A 21,066-nucleotide genomic window follows, 5' to 3' on the forward strand; every position below is an offset into this window, starting at 1 on the left:
ATCGGAGACTAATATTGATACTGCCAGTTACGATTAATTGATACATTGCAGACAATCGCAGTTTGCCGACTCTGCCACCACTGGCGCAGACCGTTTAGACGCAGGAAAGAATTTCCCTGACCTTTTATGCACGTTAGATAATTTCCCTGACCATACAAATTCAAATACAAATTTATAAAATATAAGGTCATAAGGTATACAATCCAATAAAAAGGAGTATTTATAATAAGCCAAATTGATTCTTTAATGAAACTAAACTATTGTTTCAGCGTTAAAAGTCTTTGCAAAATTGTAATATCAAATAGAACTCCAACATCGAGGAATATGATTTAAGTCTACGGTATTTTACGGTATATTTTTTAAATGAGGTGGTTTATTTTGGTATATTTACGAGGCCCTGACGATATATTTTATCGATAATTTCGCGGAGTGCACGCATATATTTTATTTCGCGAAAAAAAAATACACGAAAAAAACAAGTAAAACTTATTTATAAGTAATCGCGAGGTGTGTAATTGGCCAATAACGAAGAGCACAGGTTTTTCGACGCTTTAGTTTTGCATCAAAAGCAATTAAGCGCAAGGCATCCCCCGGCCATCCTTAAACGCACACACACACAGTTGCGCGCACACAGCACACCGAAAACGACGCTGCATGTGTGCGTGTGTATAGACAATTGTCTTGCGTGGTGCCGGGTTACATATTTTTATTGAATTTTTCTCGTGGGCCTGCCAAAACAAATGTGCACGCAGTAGAAGGGCCACAAATTGGCGGTAGTTTAAATAAAACCCCGAAAACACAGAGCAGAAACACAGCCTAGGAATGATGTTCACGGTAAGTGTGATGGTGTGAGTGCGACGCTCCGAGCGCAATCGATAAGAGCCTTTTTTGGAACGCCCTTTACCTCGTTTAGGGCACCAACCAGCAGCAGGACACTCGGTTCAGCGACAAGGAGAAGAAGCTGATGAAACAAATGAAGTTCGGCGACTGCCTGAGCAAGCGGGTGGACATGTCCAAAGTGAAGTTGGACGTGCTGCGGCCGTGGATTAGCAAGAAAATCACCGATATCCTCAACATCGAGGACGATGTTGTGGTGGAGTTTGTGTACAACCAGCTGGAGGAGGAGAAGTATCCGTGTCCCAAGAAAATGCAAATAAATATGACCGGCTTCCTCAACGGGAAGAATGCCCGCCAGTTCATGGGCGAGCTGTGGGCGCTGCTGCTCTCGGCCCAGGACAGCGACTCTGGCATCCCCGCCGAGTTCATACAGCAAAAGAAGGATGAGATACTCAAGCGCGAGGAGGAGCTACAGCAGCGGCAGCGCGACCGATCCCGCTCACGTTCCCGCTCCTCGCGCGGCAATTCTCGGCGTGACCGTCAGCGGGATCGATCTCCAAATGGTGGCAAATCCAAGTCCCGCTCCCGTTCGCGCTCTGCGAAGCCAGCCAACAATGGCTCGGTGCCCAGTGCAGCCCGTGAGGCGGCAGCCAATGCAGCGGCTCGGATTCGCAAACGCGGCGGCTCCCCCTCTGCCGCCCGTCCTGCCTCGAGGGAGCGACGAACCAGCCGCCGGCCGCGTTCTCGCTCTCGCCAGAAGTCGCGCTCTGGCTCTCGAGCGTCTGCTAAAAAGGCAGCCTCCTCTGACCCACCACCAGCCAAGGCCGTCAATGGTCGTCACTCGGCGGGGGACAAGTCCCCCGTGAAGCCCAAGGGCAAAAAGTCCCGCTCACGCTCCAGATCCCGTTCCCATCGCAGCCGCTCTAGATCCAGCGGCAAGCGTACCCGCTCCCGTAGCTCCTCGCCACGAAGCCGACGACGTGGGCGTTCCAGCAGCATTTCCCTGTCCCCCGAGCGCAATCAGGATCAGTTCGAGCATCGTCGCAACAAGAACAGTGTCCAGAACAAACGTCAGTATCGCAATAATCGCGGCGACTCGGCCAGCTCCATGGAGCGCGGCAATGATCGGGGACGTCAGTTTGGTGGTGGTGGCGGCGGAGGTGGAGGAGGAGGCGGCCGTCGGGGCAGGCGCTTTTCGCCACGCGGCGGTAATCGCAGTCCCATGCGTCAGGATAACGGTGGAGGCGGTGGCGGCGGTGGACGTTTCCAGCGCTCCAATTCGAGGCGTCGCTCACGTTCCCGTCGACTCTCCCGCTCCCCCATGCGATACTCTCGGTCCCCCAGAAGGTAAGTGTCAAAACAGCAACTAAAAGTCAGTTGAAAATCAGACAGTATCTGGAAACGTATAATTAATGTAATCAAAAATGGTTTCCGTTTCTTTCTCGTTCTGTCCTCGCAGGTTTAACAATCGCCGTCGTTCGCCCATGATGCACTATCGGGGGGGAGGCGGAGGAGGAGGAGGAGGTCGTGGTGGTGGTGGACGCGGCGGAGGAGGTGCTGGTGGTGGTGGTCATCGCCAGATGTGGCAGCATCGCGGCGGTTCACCCAACATGCGTGGAGGCGGAGGCAATCGCATCCACTGGCAGGCGAGGTACAGCCCAGGTGGAGGCGGTGGTGGACGAGGGGGCGGCGGCATGGGACGTTTCGATCGTCGCCCGTCACCGCACCAGAATCGCTATGCCCGCGATCATCGCCCATCGGACTCACAGGGACAGCCGTTCAGGAAGTTTTCACCCCATTCTGGGCCAGGGCGACGCTTTTCCTCGCCGCAGCGCCGCAACTCGCGCGATCGTCGCCCGAATTCTCGGGAACGCCGCAGCTCACCGGGGGGCCATGTCAATCGATGGGACAATCCGCCGCCGGCCAGGCATCGACGATCCACGTCGGAGAGCTCTGCCGAGCCGGCCGGAAGGCAGCCGCGACAGCGCAGTGCCAGTCCCGCTGAGAGGCGAGGCCGCAGTCGTAGTCGCAGCCATGAGAGGAGTCGCAGTCATGTGAGAAGCCGCAGCCGCTCCAGTCCGCGACCGAGCCGCAAGCGAGACAGTCCTGTTGCTGGTAAGTTCCTCGATAAGTTTGCTTCATTTGGGAATGGTATAAAACATAGTCATGGGTTCTCCACAGAGCGTTCTTCGGTTGAGTTTAGCGGCCCGGCCGTCAACACTATCGATCTCTGTCGCGAAGAGCAGCAGCACCAGCAACGCAAAACCAATCCGGAGACGATCAAGGTCGTCGAGCAGCCAGCAGCAGCAGCGGCAGCACCAGCAACAGCACGTCGCAGCAGTTATGCCAGCCTGTCCCGCACTCCATCACCGTTCCTTAAACCGCACGAGCGTTCGGCCGCCGCTGCATCAGCCGCTGGCGCCTCCGTCTCCGTATCCAAGGCTGTTCCAAAGAAATCCCGCAAGAGTCAAAGCAGCAGCTCCGACAGTAGCGCCGACAGCGATGACAGTGACGATCAGCCAGCGCGCCGAAAGGCCCAGCAAAAGAAGCTGCCAGCTGCCTTGGAGGTGGCCAAGTCACAGTCAAAGTCGAAGTCGCAACGCAGCTCGGACAGCTCCAGCAGCAGCGACCAGAGCGATGATGACAACTCGAGCGCCGACGATAAGTTAAAGAAGAAGAAGCACCAGCAGCAGCAACAGAAAGCGGCGGCCGTCAAGGTGGACAAACGTCGCTCGGACAAGAAGCTCAAGCGCCCCACCTCCAGTGCAGAGGAATCCACAGGCGTCGAGGTGGAGGCGGCAAGACCAGGAAGCAGCCGCAAGCGTAGTCATAAGAAACCACGGCGAGAGGAGGGCGGCGATGTCAGCGATTCTGAGGAGGAGAATGTGCCCAAGAAGAAGCGCAAGAAGTCCAAGAAGGCGGCGGACACATCAGACAGCGACTCTGAGGACTCGTCCAAGAAAAAGAAGCATAAGAAACACAAAAAACACAGCAAGAAGAGCAAAAAACACAAGAAGCATAAGAGGAAGAGCAGCGGCGGAAAGAATCGCCCGGACAGCAGCTCCCAGGGCAGCAGCGACGAGGAGGAGCAGTCGGGACTGGCGCCAAAGCGCAATGGGAAGCTGCCGCTGCTGCTCGCCGGCGGCACCGGCCCGGGGGGCATCAACGAAGATCTGGAGAAGCAATTGCGGGAGCGCGCATTGAAGTCTATGAAAAAGTTGGACTGAACACACAGACTAAACGAAAATGATTGCCCATACCCATACCCAGAGACATACAGACACCAGACTCCTGGATGCACCCAATGCACACGCGCACTCACACAGTTGAAAAACTCCTTAGCCCCCACACACACTCACACACTGAACAGACAGACGTACGTAGCCATTAAAATTATATAAAAAAAACTACATTTACATTTACACCAACTAAACATTCATTGATTGTATACATTGTATTTCTTAAAATGTATTTCATACCTTTAAGTTCTTTGCCTAAAAAAAAAAAAACAAAACAAAAAACAGAATTGCTACTATAAATCCACGCGAACATTAAGCAAATGAATACAATTTGTATTATGTACAAACAAAACAAAAAACAAGAAAATAATAACCTATAATTGATATATAGCCCCCAAGTGGTTTTATAAAAGAAAGAAAAGAAAAAAGATCCATTCGGCAATTTTTAATGTTGCCTCAGTTTAATTTATAAGTAGGTTTTACAAAATGTAATTACTAATGCCTGAAACAAGAAAAGTCTGTTTGAGAGAGCATTAACTATTGAGAAATAAACACAATTGTAAAATGAGTACAGGAACTTTGCTGAAATTTCGAATAAATATATTCTCGAATAAGATTAAAGCAACCCTGTTACCCCGATAAGTCATGCTTATCGCACGAAAGTACCGATATTTGTAGGGCTACCCTGTGCATCGATAAGAGGAGTACAAAATCGCTGCCATATAAGATATTTATGATTAAACGTCTAGAAACAACAGAAAAATAGTTTAAATGTGTTTCGAATACTGAAAATAACTTCCGCTGATAATCACGATGCATACAAATGTACCCATATCCATATTTTCGACAAGAAACAACAAATATATCAGCTGCAAATATATTGTCAACAAAAACTATATATCGATAGATTGATATATTAGCATCTCTCACATCCCTAACTTCCTTTTCCTGTTGTATTGCAAGACGGACGGTACGTGTAAAAATTAATTCGCTTATAATTCGGCCATCACTGTTTATTATTGTACAATGACAAATAATCTGGGCAGCCAACGGGCCACCCCAATTGAAAGTGATAGTATGCAGAAATATAAGCCGAGTGAATCGTGTGTGCTGAGGCGGCTTTTAGCGGCTCAACATTCAAGCCGACATTTAAAGTGTACACACAGAGATCTGTAACTAAAAGTTTCATTCATCTAATTTCAGTGACCGCCCGTACTGAATTTGATCATAAAACATGGTAAGCACCGCTGGCAGCTGATGTGCAAGCAAAACAATTGCAGTGGGAGAAATCTTGTTTGGGTTGCCCACCGCAGAAGCCCATGGAACTGAGTGTCACTGTATTAACTTGTGGGAATTGTTTTACAGGCGCGTGGCCCTAAGAAGCATTTGAAGCGTTTAGCCGCACCCAAGGCATGGATGTTGGACAAACTGGGGGGAGCCTTCGCCCCACGTCCCTCGACCGGCCCACACAAGCTGCGCGAGTCGCTGCCCCTGCTGATCTTCTTGAGAAATCGTCTCAAGTACGCCCTGAACGGTGCTGAGGTGACCAAGATCGTCATGCAGCGTCTGGTCAAGGTTGACGGAAAGGTTCGCACCGATCCCACCTACCCAGCTGGCTTCATGGGTAAGTTCCACCGGAGATTTCCGCAAACTAATTACTAAAAGTCTCTTCTCTACTTTCGTAGATGTCATCACCCTCGAGAAGACCGGTGAGTTCTTCCGTCTGGTCTACGACGTGAAGGGACGTTTCACCATTCACCGCATCTCCGCCGAGGAGGCCAAGGTGAGTTGTCAACTTGTGGGAAGATGTTTGGCTTTATCGAAGACCGATTTATGTCGTTTGCCATACGTTTATTGGTTCAAAATGAAGCCCAAAGCAATTTTTGTTACGACGGTCACTGACCTGTGCATCCCACAGCCATTTCAGTAACTTTTACGTGCAATTACATTCCAATTGAAATCCATCCACGAGTGAAAGTAACTAAGTGTTCGTTGTCATGTTCTTCTTTTGCAGTACAAGCTGTGCAAGGTCAAGAAGAATCAGTTGGGAGCCAAGGGTGTTCCATTCCTGGTCACGCACGACGGTCGCACCATCCGCTACCCCGATCCCCTGATCCATGCCAACGACACCGTGCAGGTTGACATTGCCTCTGGCAAGATCACCGACTACATCAAGTTCGATTCGGGTAAGACGCCTTTCTTGAGCAACAATTATCTCTTGGCTGGTTCGAAGACCACAAAGCGCTCAAATTTCCAAGCTGCGTGGTTCAAATACTAAGCCAAAAGCAATTTTTGTTTCGACGGTCACTGATCTGGGCATTCCACAGCCGTTTCAGTAACTTTTCGTGCAATTACATTTCGATCAAGCATTGCGTATATGCGTTGAAAACTAATCTGATAAATTTCCTGTCCATTCGATCAACAGGCAACCTGTGCATGATCACCGGAGGCAGGAATTTGGGACGTGTTGGCACCGTTGTCAACCGTGAGCGTCATCCCGGATCCTTCGATATTGTGCACATCAAGGACTCGCAGGGTCATGTGTTTGCCACCCGTTTGACCAACGTTTTCATCATTGGCAAGGGTAGCAAGCCCTACATCTCCCTGCCAAAGGGCAAGGGTGTCAAGCTGAGCATTTCGGAGGAGCGCGACAAGCGTCTGGCCGCCAAGACCCACTAAAAAAATAAGAGCGATTGCTGGATAGGGACAGAAGTAATTGAGGATTTTTACCTTTTAGCAGAACTCTGTACGTTAAGCTACGGAATTACAAACCAAGAACGTATAAAGCATGTGTTTTTTTAAGCTAACAGAATCCAGAGTGGTTCCTAATTGAATATCTTTAAATTTTCCATAATTATTCCGTGTATTCCACAAGACGAGAGTTGGCGCCCATTTATTCGATAGGTTTTACGCCCACGGCAGCGTTACATCAAATGCTTTGGTCACACTGCATTAGAACTTTCGCTGTTCCATAGTTCTGTGTCACTGTTTCAACTTTCATTGTTCATTTATGAACGACCCAGCATTGCGGTCAGATTAAGCGAAGCAGAAATTGAGCGGAACCATTCGTCCGACAGACCCGTGTGGATTTTTCGAGCTCGAATGGGTGCTTGTGCCGACTGTGGCTGAACTATTCCTTTTTCGACACCGTGGAGCTGGAGGATGAGGCTCGTATGCGTCTCTTGGAGCTCTTCGATATTTTTGAATCGGTATAGTGTCCCAACATTGATCTTAATTAATTGGAGGCCCAGCGCCAGCACCATTCTTTTCGAAAAGATAGACGGAGGCTGCTAAGTTGTTGTTCCGGGCAAAAATGACTATACCTTCGATCCGGAGTACAAGTTCTCCATCGAAGTGGCCGATTTCCCACCAGAGAGTGAGACCAACTTTTGTTAAACTTAAAAAGTGAAGCATACTTTCAGGCTCTTTTGGGGGATATTTTAATTCCATCTAATTCCTGAACTTATACGGAATTAATTTGCAAGAAGGTATACTTTCGTATATTTCTGGGTTATTTTTGTGCTCATACTTGAATCGCAAAATATCCCCGGACTGACAAAAAGGAAATTGACAAATTGACCGTTTACGATGTATTAAATACCTTTCGAAATATTTCGCATTCGAACTTTAGTTCAGGATATATTTACGGTATACCGTTATATACAAAAGTACTTTTTAAATATTGAAAAATTCAAGTATTGTTGGGTTCGTTTTTAATTCTATTACCCTTTTTGGGTTGTTGCATTGTTTTGTAGACATTTTTATTTCCAGCATTTGTGTAAGTAATGCAATGAAATGAAATCCGGAAAACTAGACATTCTTGTGGAACATTGATTACTCAATGGGCTAAAATTGCATGTTTAGCGCTAAGGGTCTCAATTGATTTGTAATATAAAACAGAATATCAAAATCACGGAATATGATTTTCAACGGTATATTTACGGTATATAATGAAAATGTAAAGGTATTATTTTGATTATTTCTGGGGGTCAGGCGGTATTTCTTATCGATAAAACCGCGGTCGCAGAGAAAAGAAGAAAACTCGCTTTGAAGTAAATAAATCCTAGGTAACTAAATCTTGCTGCCAGGCGGAAACCATAGGAAAGCTGTTGCTATTACCCTCCACCTGCCGCCCCCACAAGCGTAAGTATGTGCTGTGTGTGTGCCTGCAAGTACCCCCACTGATACACACACTCAGTCACACACACACATGCCTGCACATCATATGTTGATAAGTTCGTGTGTGGAAAGAACAACAAAAGCAACCGAGCACTTCTTCATATGTGAATCATTTGTAGGGATTTGTCTGTCTGTTTGTTTGTTTGTTTGTGTAATGCAGAGCGAGGCAACGTGAAGTGAACGCGAACCGTCTGCGGGTTTATTTGTCGCCCCATTTTCAACTATCTAATACTCTACATAGCCGCACAGACGCGTCATCGAGCCAGCCCAGCGAACACAAAACAACAGCAGCAGAGCAGCAGCAGAAGCAGTAGCAGCAGACATGTCCCAGGCCTTGAACAATCCAACGGGCGGAGCCCCGCACCGCGATTACGGTGCCACTGGTGAGAGTATCACGCCCGAAGTGAGCTTCGCTGCGCCCGGTGGCTCCTCCGGCTTCAGTCCCACAGAGTTCATGTCCCTCAGCGAGGACATCGGACACAACATCACGGCTGTCCTCTTCAGCACCAAGCAGCTGGAGAAGCAGCTGAAGCTGATTGGCACGCCCAAAGATCTGCCGTCGCTGCGGGACAAAGTGCACAGCATCAACACAAAGACCAATGGCAGAATTCAGACCATCACCGTGGACCTGCAGCGCCTGCAAGCCGTCGTTCGGAACGGCGATCGCCAGCAGAAACTCCAGCTGGAGAAGCTGACGCGCGAGTTCCACAATGTGGTCGAGAAATACTCCAACTTGCAGCGCAGCATCTCGGCCGCTATGCGACAGAGCTATCAGCAGGCCCTGGGCTCCGAGCACGAGTCGGAGGTGTCTGCGCGGGCCGAGCTGCTGCAGCAGCAGCGCCAGGAGCAGGCTGGCCTGCAGCAGGAGCACGACTTGCTGGTGGAGCGCCAGCGTCAGGTGGAGCAAATCGAGTCTGATATCATCGACGTGAACCAGATATTCACCAAGCTGAGTGGACTGGTGCACGAGCAGGGAGAACAGATGGGTGAGTACCCACAGAGAGTGGATTTCCACTCTGATTTTAAAGTCCAAACTGATGTAATCCGCCCTGCCCTTTGTTTTTGCGATAGATTTCATTGAGAACAGTATTGAGCAGACCGCCACCAATGTGGAGGATGGACATTCGGAGTTGGCCAAGGCGGCTAGAAGTCGCCAGAGCTATCGTCGCAAGATTCTGATCCTCTTAGTGATTGCTGTGATAATAGGTTTAATCGTAACTGGCATTATTGTTGCCAAATTGAACAGTTAATTGTTTTATTTATATCGTACACAAACAAACACACACCCAAAAAACACACACACACACACGCATACGAATGCATATATGAGTATAATTAATGATTTTTGTAAAACAATTTATATAAAAACACAAAACAAAAACAAAAATTGAAACGTTAAAAACTCTGTTTAATCACCAAGTGAGCAAAGACAACAAAATAACAAGAAAACAAACGAGAGAACTAAACGGAAATACAATATTTATAAATATAATATACACACATACACAAACAAACAAACAAACACACACATGGATAATGAAAATCCCATTTAACTGGCATATGTAAACCAATTATTCAGCGCTTTTAAATGTTACTCATTTCTTGTTGAACAAAAACAAAACGAAACGAAAAGATTATTGCGAACAACTTAAGTTTGGCATTGAATGTAACCAACCCCCTTGTATTTAGTTTATTAGTTTAAACTTTAAAGCAAGCAGTATGCAAACAAAATATATGTTAAATAATTCAAGTTATAATTAAGCGAGCCTGCAATCGAAAATAAACAAACAACTATGGCCCGAAATACATCAAATATAAGTGTATCTTGAAATGAATACTAGTATCATTACGAGATATTATCACTGAACAAATTGTTTTGGCCATAATTTCATTTTTTTAAATGTGCGCGCCTTTGTGCTGCGAACAGCTGTTCCAATGGTAGGTGAAGTTGGCAGCTCAAAAAAAGCAATCGATATATCTGTTTCGATAGCAGCCATCAGCGTACGGCCACACTCACAACCAACCAAAACAACGTGCTGCGATTTTCGTTTTATAAATTATAAATATACAAAAAACTACTTATTCAAGATGCCACAAGGGAAATTCAAGAAAGCCAAGATGCCGGCTGCCATGCAAAAGAAGAAGCAAAAGCAAGCAGCATTCACACGCCGTTCCAGTGAGTAGCAACAAGTTGCCTGCTGTCCAGCACATTGTTTATCATTATTTTTGGTGTTTTCCAGATGCACCCATTCAGGCTAAGAAGGGCAAATTCAATGAGACACAGAAGATCAAGGCAGTAATTTCAAAGTCTGTGAACAAGAGCGTAGAGAGTGAGCTGCGGTCCCGGGCCCACGAAGGCTACATTCAACTGAGCAAAGCCCAGGAGGCTGTGGCCAAGCATCACGCCTCACAGGCGGCAGCGGCAGCAGCAACCAGCACAAGCACGAGCGCAAGCAAACCTGTAGTATAATTTAGTTTATAGTTAAATAATCTTTGTATTTAGCACTCAATTAAAGCCTTGTATATGTATGTACATATGTATGCCAGTGACTGTACAGAAGTTTTTGAGTGTGTCAAAGGCAAACTGGCGGTCTCAAGGCCTTGGGCCTTCAAAAAAATGTTTGAGAACTTTGACGTTTTTCTAATTTATGCTCAGATCTTGCAGTGCCCCATTGAAATAAGTTTTGCAGTCAGCTTCCCACTTATCACAATCAGTTTGTTTAATTATAAAAATAGTTTGCGAACAAAGTTTGTTCCGCTGACATTTATTGGGCGATCTGTCCCTGTCGCCTGTTCCTCGCCCGAACCCACGACAACGACAGTCGGCTATTCATGACAAAGTTTTTATGTATTTTTTTTTGGCATTGGCAGCAGCTTTGAGGAAACGAAACGTAAAGGGAAAAAGTGCAACTAACTATTTCTATTTAATTTTCGCGTTTCGTTTCGTTTGCTATGCAAATTCTGTGCGCTTTTGATGTGCTTTTAATTAGCCAGAATCCCGCACTCACACACCTAACTAACTCTTCTACCTGCATAATGTGGGAGTATTAGTTTTACCAGAAAGCAAGTCTAAACTTAATGAAATTAAATTAGATTCCGAGTGAGACACATTTATCGAGAGGACATCAAAATGCATTTCATAAATCATTGAGTAGGGTATCCAACAGTCTCTACTCTGCATAGAGCTACATCCTAACCGCTTGTCTATGCTTTTAACGTAACGTCTCAGTTGATCAACTGTCATAACGTAAGCGCTTTCAGAAATGGCAACAAATTGCTGGGCATATCCAGAAACACTTGGCATTTTGTGCCATCGGAAAAGCTTTTAAAAATGCACTTCAACCTTAAACCAAGCCTGGAATTCGCATTTCCCCACTACAAAGAAATTGTTTCTGTTTTTTTGTGTTTGTTTGTCTGGTATTTCACATTTCGGCATTCCGTTTTATGGCTTATTTAATGGAGTATTGCATTTTGAACGCATTTGCCTGGAATTGATTGATTTGCCATTGCGCTGCAGCGGTTCAGCTCTCTCTCTCGCTCAGATCGCATCTCTCTGCCTGCCCACACGGCTTAGCTCAGGCCATTTAATTAAAATATTTTCAACAAAGGGAACGGACACCTTTCACGCACTTTCGCACTCACAAAGGATAAAGTAATGTCCAAAGCGGAAATCACACCACCGGACAACATCCAATATCCAAACATCCCTTTACATTTTTCCATCGTTTAAATGATGTACACACAGCCAGATATGTATGTATGTATTTGTGTGTATTTGCTGGGATGCCTTCAGCTGGTCGGGGACACTATTTGAATATCGACGTGTGTCCCAGTGTCGGACACTCCACATATAGTAGCGCTCTGCCGCTGAATGCTGTACGATGCGGTGCAGTGCCACCGGCTACCTGCAGTCGCCCCATCCTGGCCATGGCCATGGCCCTGGCCTGGCCCGGTTGGTCAGCCGCCGTCTCATTGTGTGCGAGGCGCGCATGTAAATTTGTCCAACTGCAAAGGCAAACACTTGAAAAGCGAACGAGCGACGACTACAAACGGGACAGAGAGGCCAGGCCGACTGTTTGCGGCCACCTGCGGCATTTCACTCCATTCGAAATTCGAATCCATTTTCATTATTGTTTTGCTGTATTTTTTTGCATACAATCGAATGCTTTGGTTCCTGGTTCATGGTTCAGGTGGAGCGAGGCTGTGCCCATGCCCATGTCCTGTCTCGGTGTGAATTTTGATTTATATGATGAATGACAATGAGCTAGGACTTAGACTGCATTGGAATGTATTCGGTTATTCAGTGATCCGCTGTTGGTTTTTTACACTTTTGTCTGGGGGATTATATTTGAAGGATAAATAGCGAGAACTGTACCGCTTCGCTTTGGGAAATGTTTTCATTTACTCTTTCTATATTTCTCACTTAAAACCCGGTCTCTCGAAATCCCCAGCGACCCGTCCCTTCATTACCAATAATATATATTAAATTTCCACCTTGGCTACCCTGGGAGAATGTGTGGAAAAAGGGAAGGCAGCGAAAGATTCACCTGTCCACACGGATTTCTAACTTTTAATACATAAATTAATGCTTAAAACCAAAAAAAAATACAAGCAGGGGAAAAAGAAACACAAAGCAATCCACAACATTAAAAAGATAAAGACCTGCCCGGCCATTGAGAGATTCCACCTGCAGCCGCAGTCCACAGTCCCCAGTCACAGTCCCCAGTCGCTCGCTCGCTCGCTCGCTCGCTCGAGATCAACAACATGTAATAATCCCATCAACATTTTTGGATACGCTTTGCAAATGAATTGTAGAGCGGTCCGCGTAGTCGGCAGTCCCAAACCGAACCCGAACCGGACTCAGCGCGGCTCAAAGCGTGGATAATAATAATGTGGAACCGAAAATGAGCTCTCGGATCGCTGACGACTGGCGACTGGCGCTGGTCAGAAGGAAGGAAGGTTCTGCATTTGCACCTGCAACAGTCGCTGCAGAAACTTTGATGAGCCTTGCGTGGCTTATAATTAAATTGGACTTGTAGATACAATTTGATATCCTCCACGTTGTGCTCCATAAAACATACAACGTATATGAATGTCTCAAGATTACATAATGGTATTCGGCACTAAATGACTTACATTTACATTTCCAGAGGTGTGAGAGCGCGCATCGGGCAGTTCTCAATGTGAGAACTATTGTGAGAACTTCTGTGTAAAGATAATAGATGTTTCGGCGTAATATACCATAACGAATGATGACGAGCAGAGCCTTAACTATCTGAAATGTCTTTTAGCGGAAAAGGTACACCGGTCAGGTGTTATTGTACTATTAATACCCGAACTCATCTAACTTTACGAGCAATTTCCCCATCATTCAGGTAGTGCTATCTATTCGCTATCCGGACTTTATTTGCCAAACTAAAATATTAAAGCACGGGGAAAAGTATTTCACTTCCGCCTGTTGCAAATAAAAAACTGAACACGAATATTCTCTGGTTCCACAAGAGAAAAACAAAGACGGGGAGAGGCAGAGGCAGAGAGGCAGAGAGACAAGAGAAGAGCGAAAAAATCTGTTGTTAAAAAGAGCGGGGCACACACAGCAAGCGGATGTAAATGTGTCCAGCTGCATGCCAAAAACTGCAATTGTCATCAATACAAGCAGCGGGGGAGCACGCAGGACGAAGGACGAAGCGACTACAAAGCCAATTCATAAAACAAAAGCAGACCGAGCGAAAAGTGAATTTCCATAACGGATGTAAATAAACCACACGAGATCGATTACCTCCCCAGTGTGCTGGTGCTGGTGCTGGTGCGGGTGTGGGTGCGGGTGAGTCCTGCTGTCAGGATAACAGATGCAGGAATACACATGGGCATCGGTACAGGTACTGCACCAACACACTGCACACTGCACACTGCACACAGCAATAATAAAGCATCCATAATATCAGTTAACTCAGTCAGCACGAGTGCCAGAGTGAGAGGAGGAAGAGGAAGAAGGCAACACATAAAAAACGAGGCATAAAGCTCGCAGAAAAAAGCAGAACTGAAACATCTGTCCCCCCTCTTTCGAAGGAGTAAGCCGAAATCCGGCAGGTTTTAAATTTATTTAAGGCAGGCCAGGCCGAAGAAGTGAGAGACAGATACAGATAGGTGGAAGCGCTGGCCGCAGGCCTGAATGTCAGAAACAAAAGCTCATTAAGGTATAGCACCTGGAGTTCGTGCTGGACCAAGACCAAGGACCAGGATGAGGATAAGGACCGAAGTGTAATGCGCCTGCGCCCTCGAGGGAGAGTCGGAGTGGGGATCGGCCCCATAAATGTGTCGATATTATTACGGTAAACAGTCTGATGCATTTTAAATTCAATTTTAAACTCATCTTGCACTCTCTAATTGGGCTCTTTGCGAAAGCGGATTCTCATTCAGAGTCCCCCGAATCCGAGTCCGCCCATAATGAGCCTTGATGGACTGTGTCATCAACTGAAGTGATTCTCGGATGAATGGAGAGAAGAGCTTATTGAAAATCCATCAAAATGTTAAGTCTTCGGGGACTAAGTGCCCCACTAAGTGCTCGAACAGATGCTTATTACAGGGTACACCTGATTGACCCCAAAAAAGGGATAATGGAAAACAAATAAGTTGCGGTTTGGGGCTCATGGATTTAAGGCTAAACGATGGAAATTCATTAAGAAAATGAAAGTTATAAAACAAAGTTTGTTAAAGCTTATGTGGGGGAAAAAAAACATTTATAAACTCCAGCAATATAAAAACCGAAATAAGAAGTTCCCTGGAATCACTTTCAGCTGCCAGCTCCCAACAGAATAATTCCAAAGTCATCCATCGGTCATTGTAAAAGAATTAAAGAAACCCAAAGAATCCGCCGCCTTTACACGAATGGTGTAAAGAAAAGGTGCTCTTTGGCCCAAGGACAAAAGGATCAGCTGAAAGGGGACCAACGCCTACAGACGCACAATGCCGCAATAGAAACAGAGTTTGGCAGAAATTGTTCTCTAGACAGAGAGGAGGTGGAGTCGGACAATGCATTAATCATCAAGGACCAATTGCAGAGCCAATCAGTAAACCAAACAAGAAGAATGAACATTTTGTTAGATCAATGCCATAAATGTCGCTGCAGTTTTAATATAGTAAGCTGATTTTTACGAGTCTCCGTCTTCACACTTGCCTAGGGGCCGCAGCTGGAAAATGCCTCAAGCCGAGGTCGAGGACGAAACCGAAACGGAAACCCAAAGTGCGAGCCACAGGAGTCCACGGGAGATGCGGTCAACAATGGCCCGGAGAGGACAAAAGGGTCGGAAAGTCATTTGAGATTCGTTAAAGAAAAATTACAAGAAGTTTTTGCGGAGCAATTACCAGGTGTAAGAACAGCTCTCGAGGGCGTGGACTAATTGTTCGACTCCTGGCCTGTACTCCTCCTGGCTTGGAGTCCGGTCTGCTGCTCCGCCTGCCGTCCATTGGCCCGTGTAGTTGCAAAATGCTCTTGACAAATGCAATTGCCAGGAGCAGGAGCCAGAGCAGGACTCTCTCCTCTGCATTCGGCAATCAAATGTGCGCTGTAATTGTGCCCTTCTTTTGTTGGGCCAATTGTTCTGTTGGCCACTCCTCATCCTTTGTCGGCATCGATTTGGGAAATTTTTATTGAAAAGCATTTGCTGCTGGTACAGCTATGGGTATGGCTATGGGTATGGCTATGGGCCCTGGTCCTAGTCCTAGTCCATTGTCGGCTCTGCTCTACTGAAGCGTTATTAATGTGGACTGTCCAGAAAGCGATGCGGCCACAAGCGGAGTTTGATTTGTGAGTTTGATTCTCCCTCTTTTGGGAAATTCCAATACTCGGAAGAACTCTGAAGTACATCCATTTGAGGTTGGATTGTGCACCCGGGAGATCAATCTACTTCTGAGCTGCTTTGTACACTAAATGTACCTTTTGCCTTTGGCAAAATCGTATAATCTGCAGTTTAAACCGTATCGTAAATCGCATTCAAAATCAATAGCAAGGAAGAGACTTATTTCCTATCTATCACTTCGACTTCGATCGAAGGCAGCGAGCAGCCGGCAGCAGGCCGCATTTCCTCTCAGCCAAGTGTTTTTTTTTTTTTTTTGGCCGGTTCCTGTTCGGGCCGCAACTTCCTTGGCATTGTGGTTGAGTGTTCGTCCCCGTCCCTGCTTACATTTTTTTGTACATTTTGGCAAACTTCTCGGGTGTCAATTGAGTGCAGAGGAAGTAGGTGTTTATGTTGTGGTTGATTCAGAGGATACCTGCCAGAGGCTGCGGGGATGCTGCCGCCTGCCTCCTGAAAGCTGATATGTTCGCTCTGGCATTTGTCTAAAATGTGGTTTTCCCCGGCATTTAATTTCTATTTCAACATTGCATTTGTAATTCGAGCTCTTCCCACAGGTGTGGACAGAGGGACAGAGCGGGGGAAACCTGGAACTGGAGCAGGTACCGTTCTGCTCCCCTGCCAATCTCTCTGATGTGTATTTAACGCTCGAGTCCATCGGTTATATATTCATGTTACCTTGGAGAATATTTCCCTGTTCTGTGTTTGCCTTTCCCTCAAATTGTGCGTGCTAAAAACAGTTGACATATCCATGGGCGAGGCTCTCTCTCTCTCTCTCTCTTGCTGTCTGTATGGGGGCTTTTACCTTTACATTTTACCTGCGATCCTGCCAACTCACTTGGCGCTCCTTAAAATGTCAAATGTTCTTGGGGACCATCCGCACACACACACACACATCCCACATGTGACGATGGTTCTTCCTAGGCTGCTAATGGAAATTGCGGCTGCGGTTAAGGGCGGCGTTTGCCGGCGACTTCCTGTCGTGCTTGACTGAAGAAATTTATGCTAAAAGGTTGTAAGTTTGACGGAGGTGAGACCTCTCCGCACACTCTCTCTCGCTCGCTCTGAGATATGCCTTTTCTTGGGTTATCTATTAGAACCTCAAGTATTCTCAACTAAACAAAATGAGCTGTGTATGTGAATGCCCGAGCAATTTGCCTAGACAAAATGCCACACGTCAGAGTCCAGGACCCTCACTCGGACTCGGACCGGGCCTAGCCCATCTTTCTGTCTGAATACTGAGCCCCCTCCAAAGACTCCTTCTCCCTGGGTGCGTGAGGCGCCTGGAAAAGCATTTTGTGTAAATGCGGCGCAAACAAGCTCGAGACTAATTACGACAGGGAGATAACAACGAGCGAGCAAGCAAGCAAAGCAGGGCTGACCACACAACAGGATCCAGGATGATAATCTAAGCAAATTTATCAACACACACATGGTAAAAAATATGGTATCCCCCAGCAAAGGAGACGCCACAAACAAGCGAGTGAAAAATTATGCGCTGCGGACTACAATAGACACATGGAAAAAAAGGAAAAAGGGAATCCACCCAAAACAGAAGTGGGAGTGGAGGGAGCAGAGGGTCCTCTCTGATGTCTGCTGTCTGCCGAGTGTGAACTTGAGGCAAGCAAAAGAAAAAGCAGGACACGTGCCAGAGGCCAAATAAAAACGGACAAATGCAGAGCCACCGAGATAAGAGTTGAAGAAGGGAACCCACAAACAGGAAAACAGACAGGAAGGACAAAAGGATATTTTCTTCCACTCTCTGTCTGTCAGTTTAGTTTCCCAGGAACTAGAAAATCTGATTTCCTTTTTGGGCACAAAGATCATTAGGGGAACACCGCCTACAAACAGAAACCCTCTGGGCCAAATATTTGCCACCGCATAACAACTAAATCTTCGGCGGAAAAGATGTTGCAACATGGCCTAATCCCAGATCTTACAAGGTCCTAAGCCGGTTTGGGATTAAATTGGCTTAAATAGGAGCATTAGCCGCAGCAACCACGGCAGGAGAATAAAGGCGAAATGTATACATTTCATCAAGGATTGATCCTGGTTTTTGTGTTGTCCGCATAATTTTGCGCATTCTGTGCGGCAAATGGGAGAACCCTCTCAAACCCGCTCATCCGCCCAGGAACTTCCTTCCTTCGCCTTCGCCCTGGCGTCTGAGACGAGCGACCATCAATCATCGTCAGGCTGCGGGGCACATTAGCATTTATGAACTTTGGATGAGTAGATTTTTACAGGGGAAACCCGAAAGGTAGGGGACGGAGTTTGGGCTACGGCTTGGGGCCGTGATGGGTTGACTTTAATAAGATTTTCCATAATTTCATGCGCTTGTGCATATTCGGCAGTCAATTAATGTCAAAGTAGTTTCAGCTTTTGGCCTGCAATCGATCAAAACATAAATGCAGCCAGCCAGAGCTGCCTTCGGGGTTAACCTTGGACCTGATGCAATGAAATTGTTTGACATTATTCATATTACCGACAATGAATATGACTGATGACGCTGACAGGGATGTCTGTACTCATATAAAAAGAGGGAAAATTAAGGTGTTGATGTTGCCCGATAAAGAACTTGTGGGACGGCGGTTAATGATTCTGTTTTTTCGTTTGACTTCTTCCCATCAATTTGAAATGGTTATTAGGATGCGGTGCTGTTAAGTCGCTTGAAACTAATCACAAAATTCATGGGAGAACACAGCAAGTTCTTCATTAAGATTTCGGTTCGATAAGAGCTGGGAAATTGTAATTTTCCACCTTAAGAAACGCTCATATGCATTCAGTTACTAACGAAGAAAGTTGAGGCAATCCTGGCCTCAATAATAAACAGCAATAGAACGCCATTTAATGCGATTACACATCCCCTACATAATCCATTAGTTGCTGCCCACAATTATTCCTGTCACATGTAGATTCGCATAAACCTCATAAAACTCATTCGATTAAGTTAATTAAAACAAACCGAAAATCCCCAACGCTGTCAAACGCTGAAACACTTTTTTGATTTTTTTTGTTGCTGGTATTATTAAATGCGGCATTTTAACTGCCAGTTTGCATTATGAAATTTAATCCAATTGTTGAAAGCCGCCAGAGGAGTGAAGTGCAACAAAAACAGCACAACAATCGAATGATACGGTAATTAGTTAATTTATAAATATCATATAAACTGCTCATTTATGAATTCAATTAATGTGCACAGAGCCGTGTCCGAACTGGATTAAACTCTAATTTAATAACTGCTCTAAAAGAGCATGAAAAAAAAGAGGAGCCACAGACGGACACGCAAAAAGTATTCATTAAATGGAAACCGCAAAATGGTTGACAAATCCCATTCAATGATTTACACCACAAAAACCGAAACCGAATCCGAGCCCGAACGACTGTCAGCGGCTGTGAATGGGATATCGCAGAGCGGCCACAGTTGCTGACACATGGCAGAGGATCGGCTGTCCACAGGATCCCTGGCCACAGATGCGTTTACAACTCTCAGTGCCCTCCCCTACATCCTTGTCCATATGTACATGGACATGTACATGTGTCATGGATAGATGACTACTTAAGGGAGCTGTCAATTGCCCGGGCTAATGTTTAGCCTTGGATATAATTTATGCACACGACCGAGCCTCAAGTGGATGCGCTTCTTGAGATGAGATGAGGTCTGGGCCACGCCTGCGCACATCTGTGTAACCTTAGACCGCACTCCGCCCCCAGCTGCCGCTGCTCCACCTTCTGTTCCAGCTACAGCTCCACCTCCGGCTACTCTTGTGGTGGAGGCCCATGCCAAATGCCGAGATAATCACATTGTTGACTGCAACTGCAACTAATTACAAATCAATTTGAACCAGCCCCCAAAGGCAAAGGGACAGAAACCAGAGCTGCCAATTCCCCCTAGACTGCGGCTGGAGCTAACCGCAACAGGAAGCGAGAGAGAGCGAAGAATCTCCTTAGCACCTGCCAGCACCCTATTAAAATGTTATGGAGCCAATGTCAATGCCAAGTTTGAAAACAGAGAAAAACACACTCAGAAATGAACTGACAACTCTCCCTGGCCGTAAATCAGTGGCGACAACTTTGCCATCCTCCCTCCCATTGCCATGTCGAAGTGACGAAAAGAGCAGACGAAAAACCCCATAAAAATTGTAGGAATCTCGATCTGAGATGGATCACATTTGATGGTTGTGCGTGAGGTTTATGAGCCCCAAGCAATTGAGATATAGACAAGATGAGACACAGCATAGATATGAAATATATACATGGCTGGGATGGCATCCTGTGGTAATATAGATACGAGAGGGAGATTTATGAAGGAAGAGATGGATCACTTTTGATGGATATGCGTTTGAGAGTTGTTAAGGATCTATGGATGGATATGGTAAGATGGATCACATGATTAAATGTACTCGTAAAGAATGGAACATATGTATATTCTATATTCTCTGTGCATGGATCACGGGCAGCGCAGTCGCCAAACGCACAGCGTAAAAGCTTCGTGCGGATTCGGCTTATGCACAGTGAACAGCCGCAGCGGCCCATGCACAAATTCTCAGCTGCCGCCGCGGCAGAGAAGCAAGAAACGTTTTGGACTTCGTGTCTGTTGTGTGCGCAGTGTCGACCCTAGTTCGAGAAGAACAGCGTTGTTACCAAAGCAGGTTAACAGAATGCTAACGCTCTTCGTTAACAGCGCACTGTTAGCGACTTTGCACAATGCACTGGCGCTCTAGCCTTAGCTTGTAAGCAGTGTAAATATAGAGTGAAGTTTGAATAAAAAGTACGTATTTTTCTGCAAACAGGCACAAATATGTGTGTTAGGGGTACTCTGATATTTCCATCTCAACTCCACAAATATCTTCCACCCCTGTGCCTTCGCCTAAGCTTATTAGTGATCAAGTTTCATTGTGATATTCCTTAAACCTTTCTCAAACTCTGGCGTACATAAGCACTTCAGCTTCGATGCCTCG

The 21,066-nt window shown here is 46.2% G+C and overlaps 4 protein-coding genes and 2 non-coding genes across 6 annotated transcripts; all 6 read left to right on the forward strand.

The window, feature by feature from the left end:
* The first annotated feature begins 421 nt into the window (after positions 1–421).
* LOC117893786 (serine/arginine repetitive matrix protein 1) lies at positions 422–4,430 on the forward strand. The gene is made up of 4 exons (XM_034800530.1): positions 422–834; positions 914–2,184; positions 2,297–2,952; positions 3,019–4,430. Exons 1-4 carry the CDS (start codon positions 823–825, stop codon positions 4,062–4,064), a joined length of 2,985 nt encoding a protein of 994 aa, XP_034656421.1. The 5' UTR covers positions 422–822; the 3' UTR covers positions 4,065–4,430.
* Positions 4,431–4,963: 533 nt separating this feature from the next.
* Positions 4,964–6,862, forward strand: LOC117893369 (40S ribosomal protein S4). Its single transcript, XM_034799962.1, has 6 exons — positions 4,964–5,046; positions 5,280–5,313; positions 5,442–5,700; positions 5,762–5,859; positions 6,091–6,262; positions 6,502–6,862. Exons 2-6 carry the CDS (start codon positions 5,311–5,313, stop codon positions 6,753–6,755), a joined length of 786 nt encoding a protein of 261 aa, XP_034655853.1. The 5' UTR covers positions 4,964–5,046; positions 5,280–5,310; the 3' UTR covers positions 6,756–6,862.
* LOC117895909 lies at positions 5,884–6,027 on the forward strand. The gene has a single exon (XR_004648982.1). It is a non-coding gene; the product is annotated as a small nucleolar RNA psi28S-3327 (small nucleolar RNA).
* On the forward strand, positions 6,292–6,435 carry LOC117895910. The gene has a single exon (XR_004648983.1). It is a non-coding gene; the product is annotated as a small nucleolar RNA psi28S-3327 (small nucleolar RNA).
* Positions 6,863–8,075: 1,213 nt separating the features above from the next.
* Positions 8,076–9,871, forward strand: LOC117893368 (syntaxin-12). Its single transcript, XM_034799961.1, has 3 exons — positions 8,076–8,219; positions 8,497–9,241; positions 9,327–9,871. Exons 2-3 carry the CDS (start codon positions 8,578–8,580, stop codon positions 9,503–9,505), a joined length of 843 nt encoding a protein of 280 aa, XP_034655852.1. The 5' UTR covers positions 8,076–8,219; positions 8,497–8,577; the 3' UTR covers positions 9,506–9,871.
* A 375-nt stretch (positions 9,872–10,246) lies between these two features.
* On the forward strand, positions 10,247–10,760 carry LOC117893372. Its single transcript, XM_034799965.1, has 2 exons — positions 10,247–10,431; positions 10,496–10,760. Exons 1-2 carry the CDS (start codon positions 10,344–10,346, stop codon positions 10,723–10,725), a joined length of 318 nt encoding a protein of 105 aa, XP_034655856.1. The 5' UTR covers positions 10,247–10,343; the 3' UTR covers positions 10,726–10,760.
* The last annotated feature ends 10,306 nt before the right edge of the window (positions 10,761–21,066 follow it).

The sequence above is a fragment of the Drosophila subobscura genome, chromosome J (genome assembly GCF_008121235.1).
Source record: "Drosophila subobscura isolate 14011-0131.10 chromosome J, UCBerk_Dsub_1.0, whole genome shotgun sequence".
Taxonomy (NCBI): Eukaryota; Metazoa; Arthropoda; class Insecta; order Diptera; family Drosophilidae; genus Drosophila; species Drosophila subobscura.

Excerpts from the sequence above, each read along its gene's own strand:
- LOC117893369 (XM_034799962.1), top strand. Across the intron at positions 5,701-5,761 it reads CTACCCAGCTGGCTTCATGG|ATGTCATCACCCTCGAGAAG; the intron begins GTAAGTTCCACC and ends CTACTTTCGTAG. Across the intron at positions 5,860-6,090 it reads TCTCCGCCGAGGAGGCCAAG|TACAAGCTGTGCAAGGTCAA; the intron begins GTGAGTTGTCAA and ends CTTCTTTTGCAG.
- LOC117893786 (XM_034800530.1), top strand. Across the intron at positions 2,185-2,296 it reads TACTCTCGGTCCCCCAGAAG|GTTTAACAATCGCCGTCGTT; the intron begins GTAAGTGTCAAA and ends CTGTCCTCGCAG. Across the intron at positions 2,953-3,018 it reads GCGAGACAGTCCTGTTGCTG|AGCGTTCTTCGGTTGAGTTT; the intron begins GTAAGTTCCTCG and ends GGTTCTCCACAG.
- LOC117893372 (XM_034799965.1), top strand. The coding sequence starts at position 10,344 with ATGCCACAAGGGAAATTCAAGAAAGCCAAGATGCCGGCTGCCATGCAA. Across the intron at positions 10,432-10,495 it reads AGCATTCACACGCCGTTCCA|ATGCACCCATTCAGGCTAAG; the intron begins GTGAGTAGCAAC and ends GGTGTTTTCCAG.
- LOC117893368 (XM_034799961.1), top strand. The coding sequence starts at position 8,578 with ATGTCCCAGGCCTTGAACAATCCAACGGGCGGAGCCCCGCACCGCGAT. Across the intron at positions 9,242-9,326 it reads CGAGCAGGGAGAACAGATGG|ATTTCATTGAGAACAGTATT; the intron begins GTGAGTACCCAC and ends TTTTTGCGATAG.